Source organism: Theobroma cacao, chromosome 9 (assembly GCF_053813885.1).
Source record: "Theobroma cacao isolate CCN51 chromosome 9, ASM5381388v1, whole genome shotgun sequence".
Lineage (NCBI taxonomy): Eukaryota > Viridiplantae > Streptophyta > Magnoliopsida > Malvales > Malvaceae > Theobroma > Theobroma cacao.
Window position 1 is genome coordinate 44,904,102 of NC_142647.1, and position 13,632 is coordinate 44,917,733.

At 36.9% G+C, this 13,632-nt stretch overlaps 1 protein-coding gene across 11 annotated transcripts; it reads right to left on the bottom strand.

Annotated features, from left to right (window-relative positions):
* Nucleotides 1-1,600: 1,600 nt before the first annotated feature.
* LOC18590211 (uncharacterized) lies at nt 1,601-12,710 on the bottom strand. 11 transcript variants are annotated; one of them, XM_088809415.1, is made up of 15 exons: nt 12,504-12,710; nt 12,260-12,349; nt 11,775-11,870; nt 6,297-8,549; nt 5,002-5,739; nt 4,748-4,900; nt 4,400-4,658; nt 4,241-4,312; nt 4,092-4,163; nt 3,922-4,007; nt 3,794-3,851; nt 3,516-3,695; nt 2,453-2,922; nt 2,183-2,363; nt 1,601-2,095 (listed from the first exon to the last, which is right to left on the bottom strand). In XM_088809415.1, the coding sequence occupies exons 6-9, from the start codon at nt 4,889-4,891 to the stop codon at nt 4,102-4,104; spliced, it is 537 nt and encodes a 178-aa protein (XP_088665541.1). In that variant the 5' UTR covers nt 4,892-4,900; nt 5,002-5,739; nt 6,297-8,549; nt 11,775-11,870; nt 12,260-12,349; nt 12,504-12,710; the 3' UTR covers nt 1,601-2,095; nt 2,183-2,363; nt 2,453-2,922; nt 3,516-3,695; nt 3,794-3,851; nt 3,922-4,007; nt 4,092-4,101. The 11 variants fall into 11 exon arrangements, with proteins under 11 accessions (XP_088665541.1, XP_088665531.1, XP_088665535.1 ...); XM_088809405.1 differs by having other exon boundaries at nt 3,794-4,007; nt 4,386-4,658; nt 6,297-6,427; nt 6,512-8,549; nt 12,504-12,707; XM_088809409.1 differs by having other exon boundaries at nt 3,794-4,007; nt 4,386-4,658; nt 5,002-5,544; nt 5,652-5,739; nt 12,504-12,707.
* Nucleotides 12,711-13,632: the final 922 nt, after the last annotated feature.

Sequence of the window (13,632 nt, forward strand, 5' to 3'; positions counted from 1 at the left end):
AAGGACAATGTCTAAAAATGTAGGGTGTGTTGTGAATGAAGACAGCCTGACCGCCTAACTAAATGTGTCTGAAAATTGTAGTTGAATTCGTTTTGCTTTAAGGATTTGTCTGCTCGGTCATTCTATGAGGCACTTTTAGTTACGGACTTTGTTGCCAAACATTTTAGGCAGATAAGCATGTCAATGCCTCTGTCTGATCAAGATCGTGTGAAAGTACATTCTTACATTGTTTGTAAAAATGTTTCCGATTATAATCTCCATCAGACAAGAGCCATGTATTTGCTTATCTGCCTGAAATGTTTGGCAATAAAGTCCGTAACTAAAAGGGCCTCATAGAATGACTGAGCAAACAAAATGTCAAGATCCTCATACTATATGCGTTGGATTTGTAAAACATGGCACAGATGCACCAGTGAGTTAAGCCATAATGTGCAACAAGGTATACAGAAGAAATAAATAAGGAATAAATGTGAGACACGCCATGCATAACAAGTAAAATGTTGTGACACGTCGTGCATATCAAATAAAATATTGTAACACGTCATTCATAACAAGAAAAATGAAATGACACGCCATGCATAACAAGTAAAATGTTGTGACACGCCATGCATAACAAGATAAACTTGGTGACACGCCAAGGATAACAAGCAAAATGTTCTGACACGCCATGCATAACAAGTAAAAGGTTGTGACACGCCATGCAAAACAAGTTAAGCGTTGTAACACGTCATGCATGACAATTAAATTGTTCTGACTCGCCATGCATAACAAGTTCTGGTGTGTAAATTTAGACGTACGATTTTATAATGGTAGGATAGGATTTTAGCTTAGAAATAATTGGAAAAATAAGGGAGGATGGATACAGAACAATTTCATGCTGGAAGCAATTAGATGGATGGAAAAATCTATATATTCAATGTTAATCAATGTAATGTTGGGTTGGTGCAGCCGATGTGCCTAGAAGAGAAAGACGACGATCTTGGAAATTAATTAATGCCAACCTAGGGTGACACGCGATGACCCAATTCTTATGACACGCCGACTGGAAGCAGATTAATGATGTCACACACTGAGTATCTGGAGTTTATGGCATGACACGCCACGGCTCAATTGTTCTGACACGCTGAGTAGAAGCAGATTTATCGGTTGACATGCCAAGTGTTAGTGGATTTACGACGTCACACGCTAACTTATTACAGAATTTTGGGGTGACATGCTGAGTGCAAGCAGATGTATGTTGGGACACGCTAAGTGGTATCATGTTTAAGACGTCACACGCCTACTTCTTCCGACTGTGTATCAAATTAAATATATTGTATATAGAAAAGAAAAAAATTCTTGGTATCAAATTAATTGTGTACAGGCAAAAAAATTAATTGTGTATCAAATAATTGTACAAAGTATATTGTGTATACAGAAAGAATTATATCTGTTTACAATGAATTGTATACAATAAATTGTGTATACAAAAAATGTGTATAAAATGAATTGTCTAAAAAAATTTATGTGTACCAAAAAAATTGTACAGACAAAGGCCTATATGTTCAGGGTTCGCTCTCACAACTGTTGGAAAAAATTTTTAGAGCATATTGCTGAAGCATTTTTGCAATCATACTCTACTTAATTTTGATCTTTTTTTATTACAAAATATGCTCGATGTACCCTATCATGAACATACCGCAGCTGACATTATCATTCTGCCGATGCACTTTAGCTTTTGGTAAATGAATATCCAATAGCATCGGCGTCAAATCCCATCTCTTCCAACGTATGTTGTTGAAATAACCAGCTTGGTGGCAGATGAATGGCATCATTGTCTTCAAGGGTGTCATCTGACCCGCACGAACTCCGTTATCCTTAGCATCCGAAGTTCTTGCTGAGTCCACCACCTTGATCGTCCACCTCACCAAGTCGATCTTCGCAACCACCCAATGCCCACCAACATTGCGAGGCACGAGGATGAAATCAACATTTTCCCATTTTTTGGCGTATGTTGGCCTTTCACCCTCCACATAGCCCCGCAACTCATCTGAAATTTGCATTTTGGCTTGGGCATCTTCTGTTAGAAATTCGGTGTGTAGCATACGGATGGTGTCTTGTGAAACATGTAAACATTAGCTTACACTTCATGCAATCAAAAACTTAGTATTTATAGAATTGAACAATTTTCAAATAAACTTACGAAGAATATCGTGTCAACCATGCATGCACGGGTAGTGTACAGCTTCAACTTCGGCCCTATCATTTGCTTGCAGAGTAGGCTGAGGCATGCGTCGATATGTTCACTTATCATTACCTCATTGGGATCCTCTAAGGTTATGAAAAAGTCAGCCCCTTAATCCCTTAAGATGCAGACGTTATGCCTGCATATGTAACATAATTAATTTCATAAGTCTTGGTGGATAACTGTTTCATTAAAAAACAATATTTGTAATTTTATTTATGAGCTTACCTCTCGGACTCCTCTTTCTTGAAAGCTTCGTAGTCTTCTACGATTTTATCCCTCACATCTCGACGGGTCACTAAGGGGTCGACGAATGGGCTTGCCATGTATTTGCTCGCCATTTTCAATCATGCCAGCTCAGTTGGGTCTGAAATTTCTGATGCACCATGATGAACAGCAGATGACTCTGGTGACGACGATCGTATCTCAACTGCATCAGGAGTGCTCTCACGATAAAGAACGATAGCTCCTGCTGCTGCATCGACGAATGCATCGGTCGGAGGAAGATGCTCTCCTTCAGCATCATCTGACTGAAAGGTGACATCCACTACCATAACTTCTTCGACGACGTCATCTACATGAGTTACATGTTCTTCGTCAGCACCAAGAACGTCATTGTCAATGTCAAGACTGGGTTCATGATGTTGTCCATCATCAGCATCATCGTGCTCTAGAGCAGCACCGTTAGATGGACCGCCCTACAAAATTGGAAAAATCGTTAGTTAGCTCATAAAATACCACAAATCATAAACAGTAAAATGTTGTGACACGCAGTGTATACCAAGTAAAATGTTGTCACACGCCATGCAAAACAAGTAAAATGCCGTGACACGTCATGCATAACAAGATAAACTTGGTGACACGCCAAGGATAATGAGGAAAATGTTGTGACACGCCATGCATAACAAGATAAACTTGGTAACACGCCAAGGATAACGAGGAAAATGTTGTGACACGCCATGCAAAACAATTAAAATGTTGTGACACGCCATGCATAACAAGATAAACTTGGTGACACGCCAAGGATAACAAGCAAAATGTTCTGACACGCCATGCATATCAAAATTAAACGTTGTGACACGCCATGAGTAACAAGTAAAATATTGTGACACGCTAAAGCTGACACGGCAACAACTAACTATAATATAAATGTCCTGACCCGCTAATGACCAAAAACCAGTTAAACCACTACCACTTAACCCCAAAAACCATCAAAACCATCAAGAAAACACAGTCTAAACAGTTGCTAAATGTAAACCATCAAAATACAAGCGAAGATAGAATAACGTACTTGTGATTTAAGGCCGTCAAGAATCCGACCAACTATACGGTCCTCAATCGTCTGCATTGCTACACTCAATGACTGAATTGAAGCCTTCAGCTCCAACATATCTTTTTCATGCTTGCGCATGATCCATCGGAGCTAGCGAGTTGTGACTGCTCCGTCATTGACTGTTCTCGACTGGGTCAACTACAATAATATATATAACTGTGTTATTCAATAATCATATATGAAATTGTTGAACATTAACCGTTACAACTTTAATATCCTAACCGGCGGCTGGTTACCAATTTACGGTGGAGCCGGATCGATCTGTGCTTCAAGACCTGTCGTCACTTTCGCATACTGCAATTACATATTTAATTGTGTTATTCAATAATCATGTATGAAATTGTTGAACATTAACTGTTACAACTTTAATATCCTTATTGCCGGCTCGTTAGTTGTCTGCAGTGGAGTCAGATCGATCTGTGCTTCAGGACCTATCGTCGTTTTCGTAAACTGCAATTACATATATAATTGTGTTATTCAATAATCATGTTTAGAATTGTTGAACATTAACCGTTACAACTTTAATATCTTTACCGCCTGCTCGTTAGCTGTCTACGGTTGGGCTGGATAGATCGGTGCTTGAGGACCTGTCGTCGCTTCCGTTAACTACAATTACATAAATTATTGTGTTACTCGATAAACATGTGGGAATGTAGAACACAAACTGTTAGAACCGATCTTACCGACGGGTTGTTTCCACTCTGCATCTGAGAAAGATCGGTGGGTAGTTCTGGAGCTATCGGCCCATGGTTCAACTGCAAACACACAAAAGTTATTCGATAATCACAAATGGAATTAGAGAACAGAAATCGTTACAATTGTCCTTACCGGCTGTTCACTACCTTGACCATGGTCGTCCCCTTCATCCATCAGCTCATCAACTAAAGCAACGACAGTGTGCATCCGCTTCGTGCCACCAGAGGCTCTTTTCTCTTTCAAGCTTCTCCTTTTTTGCCTCGCACCTAAGCCCCAATCCGACCAATCCTCCATGTGCCATATTGGCACGTACTCGTTGCCCTCCGATAACAGGACATCAAGGTCCACAAAATACTCTCGAAGGGCCTCATCCACGGTGGGTTCCAATTTCTCCAATGCCCACAACTGCAAATAAACAAATAAAATGTTGTCATTATCGAATAGGGAAAATTATTTTACAAATATAACGCAAAAATTAACAGTTGTTCACTCACTTTGTCAAATGACTCTAACTTCTGAATTGTCTTGTAGAAGTTTTTTGGCTTCTGATTGCAATCCCATTTGCACATTCGTGGGTGGACATTGTCCTTCGGACCAGAGGGGGTAACTATTTTTCGGAGGGCCAAAATTACCTCCATTGCCCAGAACTGCATGTCAAATGTAACCATTATCAGACCGTCAATCATAAACGACTGCACCCATAAATTTTTTATTCGAAACAAAATTGAAAAATGTTACGTTTTAGCACCTGTATCACCTATGCGAATCCGTAAATGTTGTAGCATAACCGTGTTTCCTTTGTCACGCTCAAGTCAGGAACTTCGAACCCTTTCAAAAGGTAGTCCAAGGTCAGCTTCCAAACATAGTGCCCCCATGGGAAGACATTTCAAACGTCGATGTCCTCCACCAATGACAGCAACCAAGGCGTCACCCATCTACGGTAGTCTTGACCAAATAAAATGTTATTCGAGAAAAAGACGAGTGCCATCTTGGTCGGGCCTCCTGGTCGCTGAAAGTGACCCCGGCGAAAGGTATCAAGCAAAGCCTGCAGCTTAACGTTGTCCTGCCTATTCTAGTATCTTGCATGAATTCCATCCGCAACAACCTCGTACGGTCGTCTGAACACATCGGGCATTGGACCAGACTTCAGCACAGTGATGTGGCAGAACTCCTGCTTTGATAGTCGCGCCTTGCTCTTGCCAATGGCAAACCATAGCTCATGGTCCATTGATTGCCTCTCAGTGATCTGGCGAATCATGATGCTGTGCAAGAGACCGACGTAAAAGTACCCCTGTGGATAGACATCCAGGAGCATTTCAAAGCAGGTACGCTTAACTGGATCGTACTCCCTTTTCTGTTGGAGAGTCTTTGTGATGTAATGCAGCTGCGACCACTTACAGTGAGTGTTAATTGCGACGTTGAACGTCGACTTCTCCCTCAACACGATCAGTAAACTATCAAGATCCTCATACTATCTGCGCTGGATCTGCAAAATATGGCACACATGCACCAGTGAGTTAAGCAGTCATGTGCAACAAGGTACACTGAACACATAAATAAGGAATAAATGTTTTGACACGCCATGCATAACAAGTAAAATGTTGTGACATGCCATGCATAACAAGTTAAATGTTGTGACACGCCATGCATATCAAGTTAAACGTTATGACACGCCATGCATATCAAGTAAAATGATGTCAAACGCCATGCATAACAAGTAAAATTCTGTGACACAACATGCATATCAAGTAAAATGTTGTCACACGCCATGCATATCAAGTAAAATGTTGTCACACGCTATGCATATCAAGTAAAATACTGTCACATGCTAATAACTAACTATAATAACAATGGCGTCACACGGTAAACACCCAAAACCGCTAAAACCACTACGGCTTAACCACAACAACCATCAAACCAGCAAGAAAACACAGTCTAAACATTTGCAAAATAAAACAAAAAACCCGAACATATCAAACAAACCCAGGAAAAAACCAAAAAATTAACGAACACAAGAATGTTGCGAATTTGAAACTCACTAACCTCTTCATTCATGGCCGACATTTTTGCTAGTGCTGTGGTTTCGTTCCGCTTGCAAAGAGCCTTCTCGAACACTCCGGTACCAGTAAGAATGAGAAATGAATCACACAGACATTACGAATTCTGAATAATAACTGTTTAAAATAAAAAATGGCCTTTTAATATTCTTATTTATTCTGAAAAAGGGAAATTAATTCAGTGGAAGTCCAAAGGATTACCACGTTAACTGCCAGCTTTTTTTTTCCTCTCTCTATTTCAAACCATGACGTGTCAGCTGCTCAAGCACTGCCGTGTCACATACTCTAAACCATGACCATGGCGTATCAGCTTTTCAAGCAATGCCATGTCACACTCTAAACATGACCATGACGTGTCACCAACTCTGAACTCTGTCGTGTCACAGATTCCCTCCATGGCGTGTCACCAACTCTTAACTCTAACGTCTCACAGATTCAATCCATGACGTCTCACCAACCCTGAACACTAGCGTGTCACAGATTCCCTCCATGCCGTGTCACTAACTCTTAATCTGGTGTGTCACAAATTCCCTCCATGGCGTCTCACCAACTCTGAATGCTATCGTGTCACACATTCCCACCATGACGTGTCACCAACTCTTAACTCTAGCGTCTCACAAATTCCCTCCATGGCGTTTCACCAACCCTGAGCGGTGTCGTGTCACACATTCTCAACATGACGTTTCACAAACTCTAAACCCTGCCCTACGACAGCCATTTAATATATGGCGTGCTATAGCAGGATCATTTCCTGCTTTGGATTCACATCTTTCTCCTTTCAATTCATCACCGTATTAAGGATTTCTAGTTTCACATCATTAGCCAAGCTTTCCATTCATGACGACCTGTTCCTCATTCGATTTAATATCTATCTTCTCCTATTATCTGAATGCCATGTCTCAAATCTCTGAAAACCCATCTCTTGCAACATTATTTTGTTTTGCACAACATTCCAAAAAAAAAATTTGGGTATTTTGCACAACCAATCTTTGCATATTTATTTTTTTTCTCCCATTTTTTGCCTGTTTGAGAGTGTAAGCTAACGAAGACGGCTCATTAAGGGCATTTTTGTCCCAAAATCTTTTATGATGGCTAAAAACAGTTAAAAGTATCCTGCCAGTTATTTACAAAAACACGTTATTTATAAGGGCTAAAAAAAAATCCTCATTCTAATATTAATGAAATTTTAGCTATTAAAAAGGCTTTTATGGTTTTTGCTTCATCAAATGGATGGACACTCATGGGCTTATCATAAGAGTGACTTGTCAAATACGGTAAACTTAACTCATCTCCATGGAATCTAAGACTTGTGATATTACAAATTGAAAATCTTAAGAGGGTGCGGAAATGGCAAGTAAGCAACATCATATTGGAGGCTAATTCGATGGTTTATGAGTTAGACAAGACCGAGGTGAATAAACTACAAGACATATTTTTTTTAAAAGCAGTAAAGCTGAATTATATAGCAAAAAAGAAAGCGAAAATAAGCTTCTTTTACAGCCTGACGAAAAGGGCTCACGGTAACATAAAAAAACAACCAATGGGGCTTGAGAACTCAGGTAGAGTAGTACTTACCTTAGGTCCAGCCAAGTAGTAATGAAAAGAAAACATTACAAAAGGCAAGAAAACCCACCCTTTACATTACAAAATGACTTGTACATAATCTTTTCCTATGAGGAGGATCCAAAAATGTGTTCAACTAATATCCCACAGAAAAATAGCAATATAAAAGAAGAAACATCAATGGTTTTCATAAAGGTAATAGAAAGCATTGTGATGCACAGCATAATGAAATAAAGCAGGGGACAAAACACCTCACACTAGTTAATCCTCACCGAGGCTAACATGGAGTCGTTGATCTAAATCAAATCTATTAGTCTTTTGACACCTTCTTTGGCCAACGAGTCAACTTCTTGGTTAGCGGAGCAAGAGATGTGTTTAATCTCCCACCTTCCAATCTTGTCAAGAATGTTAAATGTTTGAATGACTAGAGACCTCATTCTCTATGGCACCTCCACAAGGTTGGTAATCCATTTGACTACATTAGAAGTATCACACTCAATGAGGAGAAAATGAGAGAAGCACCACCTTGACGTTGCGAATATAAAGGCAGCTTCCTTCATAACTAGCAATTAAGCCTTGTTGGAGTCGCAAACACAGATGGATTTGGAGAATAAGGCTAGCATATCCCCATACTCATTTCTTAAGATGCCACCGATATTAGAGTCCCCAAGGCAACCTATAGAAGCTTTATTAGTATTAAATTTAATATTTCCTTCCTACGGTTTGGACCAAACCTCCAATTTCTTAGACTTTTGGCACTTTTTAAGGGTAGTCCCTTCATTAGGGCATCTAACAAGGTCTATGATTAAGGCATTATAACCAGGCCATTTAACATTCATCCATCATGCTAATCTAAGTTTAGAAAGTTCAAAAATTTGCTCCCCTTCCCAAATTTTACTATTGAAAACAACATCGTTCCTTGTTATCCAAATGGCCCAAATAATGGCATACGAAGCCATTTTCCAAACTAGGCCGTTGTTGAGGCGACTAGCGACCTTGAACCACGAGAGAAAACAAACTAAGGGATTGTAATGAAGCACTTAGTGAATATTCCACAAAGACCCCTATTGCAGCCATGAAGACCAGGTTCTGTCACAATTGAAAAATAAGTGGCTTACCATTTCAGTCTCACATTGATTAATCAAACAAACAGCTGCTTGTGCACTAATGATTCCTTTACTTACCAATGAGTCCTTGACAACCAGTCGTTTACAGATAAGCTGCTAGCAAAGAACTTTAATTTTGAGAGCGGCAAGGCCAGACCATGCAAGCTTCTAGTGGTCAAACAGGTTGCTAGTGGATAGAAGCACTAGACGACAGAAAGAACCAAAGGAATAATTACCAATGAGGTTGTATTTGCAAACAAGTTTGTCTTGAAAGTCTCTACTGATTGCTTGGTCATTGATTAAAAAGTTGAAGTTAGCTCATTGATCTTGTTCTCATCCAAAAATGTTCCTACATAGCTTAATTTTCCACCTCCATTCCTTATCAATCCAATCACCAAATTCATCAATATTACCCTCCTTATTGATAGTCAAAGTGTAAATTCTAGGAAAGTCTCTCTTGAGAATGAAACCATCAATTCATTTGTCTTCCCAAAAGTTGGTTTGGCTTCTATGACCTAAGGATAAGCCCATAACTTTCGTCAACACGGAGTTAAAGTCATAAACACTAGAGAAAGGTTTGATGATGTTCTTCCATATACCAGATGCCTTGTTAGGATTACCTAAATATGGGAGAAGATTGCTTTGACCAAGGTCTGTTTTGATCAATCCTTGTTAGGTTTGGTTATGTTTTTCCATAAATTTTCTAGCTCATTGCCATAACGCCACAACCATTTATTTAGGGACGCTATGTTTTTTAGTTTCAGTTCGGTAAGGCCAAACCTCCAAGGTCACAAAAGTTGCAGACGGCAGCCCAACAAACATGGTGAAGTTCTTAAACAAGATTTAAACCTCCCCACAATAACCTTTTAAAGATTTTTTCAACTGTCGTTCTAACCTTGACTAGTTTGAAATAGCAACATTTGAAAAAACAGCAAGCTATGCAAAACAGATTTTACGAGTGTGACACGCCCACCCATATATAACGTCTTGGCATTGCATGAAGAGAGCCTATTCTCAACTCTTTTAATCATAAGCTACCAAACACTCACTGAATCGAAGATGGCTCCAAGAGGAACATTACCAAAAAGCAAGGCTTTTTTTACGAAATTTTTTGTTGGAAAAAGGTAAAATTTCATTGGAAATACTTTTTTTCGATGGATTTCCAACAAAATTTTTCATTGAAAATTTCGTCGGTAAAAGCCTCGTCAGTAATACTTTCTGTTGGAAATCCATCAGAAATTTTCAAGGAAAAATTCAGTTGGAAAATTCCATTAAAAAAAAAATAATCAGTGGGCTATGAAGTGGTAATTCTGTTGGAAATTTCCAATGAAATTTTTAGTTGGAAAAATATTTTCAATGGAAAATTTCGTTAAAAAAGCATTTTCCACGAAAAATTTCGTTGGAAATTTCCAACTGAATTTTCTATTGATAATGTATTTCCAATGGAAATTCTTTTACTAATTTTCAATTGCATGTTCTGTTAATAATGCTTTTTCAAAAAAAAATTACCAATTAAAATTTTGATAATAAATCCACAATTGACTTTCAATATGTATAAAAGAAACACACATTAGAATTCTGTTTGTAATTGTTTACATGTATTTGAAATTATTCCAAGAATGAAACGATTGATTGTTTGTTGATTGTTCTATTTGTATCCAATCCTCATACTTTCGCAAAATCATGTTGCTAGTTGGATCTGTAGCTTCATCACCAACAAAATCTTTGCTAAATTAATAAACCTAAAAGACTGGCCTGATAAGCTTAAAACAAAGAGCTGTAATGGCTATTTTTTAGTACCCTTTGTAGTCTGCAAGACAGAAGCACCATTGGTTGAAACTTGGAATTGTTGTGGTTGTCATTAACTGGGTAGGAAATATGTCATCAGGTAAACAGAAAAAAACTAAGAACAAGTCCTTTAGAGCTAATCATCATAAGGCAACGTTATGAGTTTCTTGTCATTACTAGAGGCTGATATTGTTTCACTATTTGATTTATGTTTGGGACTGTTCTAAGGTTTAGCTAAGTTCCAAAACTTTTTAATGTCGTGATTGGTTATGTCTCCTTCATTCTGTTTGATCAGCTTAAGTCATTAAGTTGACTGTGGCTTTAGTTTCAACCTCTAACACTTAAGCTTAAAGATTAAAAACACTAATGAACCAGATTATAAGTATTTAGTTTCAAAATGACCGACATGATGATATTAATAACAACATCTTACCTTTGATGATAGTTGATAGATGATATATATATATATATATATACATAGTAACATCTTCATTTCATTAAGTAGAAAAGATGTTGAACATTAATGTGGTATTTCTCTCATGTGTTCTCCTCCATATCTTTGTAATTTTTGTACTTTGTTTTTAACTCTTTAGTTTTTCTACACTCATTTTAGATTTTTATTGTATTGGATTTGGTTTTCCTTTTTCAAGAATAAACTTAACAAATATATTACAGTTTTTGTCACAAGGTATACAGTTTAACTGTTTATAAGCTAATGAAAAAAGATGCTTCAATGTTTCTCAAGAAAAAGCTCGAAACAAACTAGGTTTTCTGATATAGTTTATTCCTTTTATAGGCTTAGACCAACTTAAAGCATGCATGTTCGAACTAAAGCTTAAAACTCAACTAATCCCACATCTTGTAAACTAAAAGTCATGGAATTCTAGTTACCCATCAACATAGATATGTTATATATAGCACTATTGAGCAGGAACACTGGCAACTCAGCACCCATACAATCATCAATAATAAAAAAGAGGAACAAAAAAAAATAGTTTTCAACTGACCTTGGTAAAGACTTGTAAGGCATTATACATTGATAACTGCAACCATCACATTTTAGTGGACATGTACTTTGCTTTTTTCTCCGCTAGCTTCAAAATCTGGAAAGAACACATCAGATTTTCATTTACGCTTATCATTGCACCAGGATTATCAAATTCACCACAATAGTTATCAAAACATAAATGCACTGTCAACAAAGTTTCTTATTTAATGTGTTTCACACAATTTTTTTGGTTGACCTTAACTCAATGAAATAATTAGGCCCAAAATAGAAAATCTAGTGAGACACATTAACCGCCTAAATGCATTGAACTTTGTCAATTAGTGCAATTTTTTGAAAGTTTTCTTCAGACAGCCAAAGGCCATTAAGTATAGAAGCATCAATCAGATAACTAGTTTAAATGGAATAGTAGTAAATATTCAAACCATTGTGTTTGAAAACATGGGAAATACTTTAGGTTTGGGAAGAGTTTTCAAACAATGCTACCTTCAAGAACAGCAATCATTCGGTCATCACACTTCTGTCCCAAAAACAGAGTCGCACCAGACAATGTCCAAATCGAAGGGAGACAAATCCCTATGAAAAGACAAAGCAAGACACAATATCACAAACCGTAGAAAACTATGCAATTCAAACGACAGTAAGCTAAACAAAAAAAGAAAAACTTAAAGCAAAACAATCATACAAAAACAAAAGGAAAAAGTTCCAGCCCAGAGTTTGGAGGGTTTACAGTTGAGCTCGGCTTAAGCTTTTCTTTGGGAGTTGCTGGCTTCGGGTTCTAGCCTCTTTTGGAGCTTCTTTAGACCTCTATCCAAAGGAAAATAGAGGTGAAGGGAGGTCGTCGAAAGGCTGGCGGCAGATAGAGACGACGTCGAAGGAGGAGCAATTTGTTTCTAGGTATTAGAGAGAGGGAAGAGGAATTAATAAACAAAAGAACAAAAGGAAAGGATGAAAGATAGAGTAGACACTGTTTAGTATACAAAATGTCCTTTAAAAAAGACTAGGCCTCTAGCCCATGAATGCCCAAGGTGGAAAGTCCAAGGGTGTTGGGCTTAAATCCAACCTATTGAATAAGTTTTTGGATCTCTTTTATATTTTTCAGCCTACTTCATTTTCATCCATACAGAAGTTTGAGTCTTTATAGTCTCTATATCAATTGAAGTTTAAATAATTTATATTTCATTAAAAATTAAATAAAATTTAAATATAAATAAATGTTAATATATTTATATTAAACTTATTATGTAATGAATAATTACATTACATAATAAGTATTTTCAGAAGCTAACCATTTACAGCCCACAGTCATTTAAAGTATTTCCTTACTGCCTGTGTCCTATTCAATCATAACCTCTAATGATCCACTTAACTTAAAACTTTTTTCTAATTAAACCAAAAAGTCATAGTCAAGACTTTACTCAAGATAATTAAACTCAACCCGAATTCTGATATCTACAGTCCTTATCCATCATTAATCACTAATATGTTAATTTTATATAATATATATTTATATGTATTACTTTACTATTATATATATGTTATAAAAAATAAGATAATAATTACTAATCAAGTTATTAAAATATAATCATATAAATAAAGTTAATAAAGTTACTAATAAAGGTTATAATTACTAATAAACTATTATTAGTTTTTATTTAATATATTATTGAATTTTATCACCTATTTTTATGAAAGAAAACATATTTATATTTTTATTATTATACAATCCAGTATGTATATATTTTATTTTATTAATATATTTCCTAAAAAAATTAATAAAATTTTAAAAAAACTTAATATATTTTAAATAAAAAAATTTAAAGAATAGTAATACCGACGGAATCTTCCAACAAAAAATT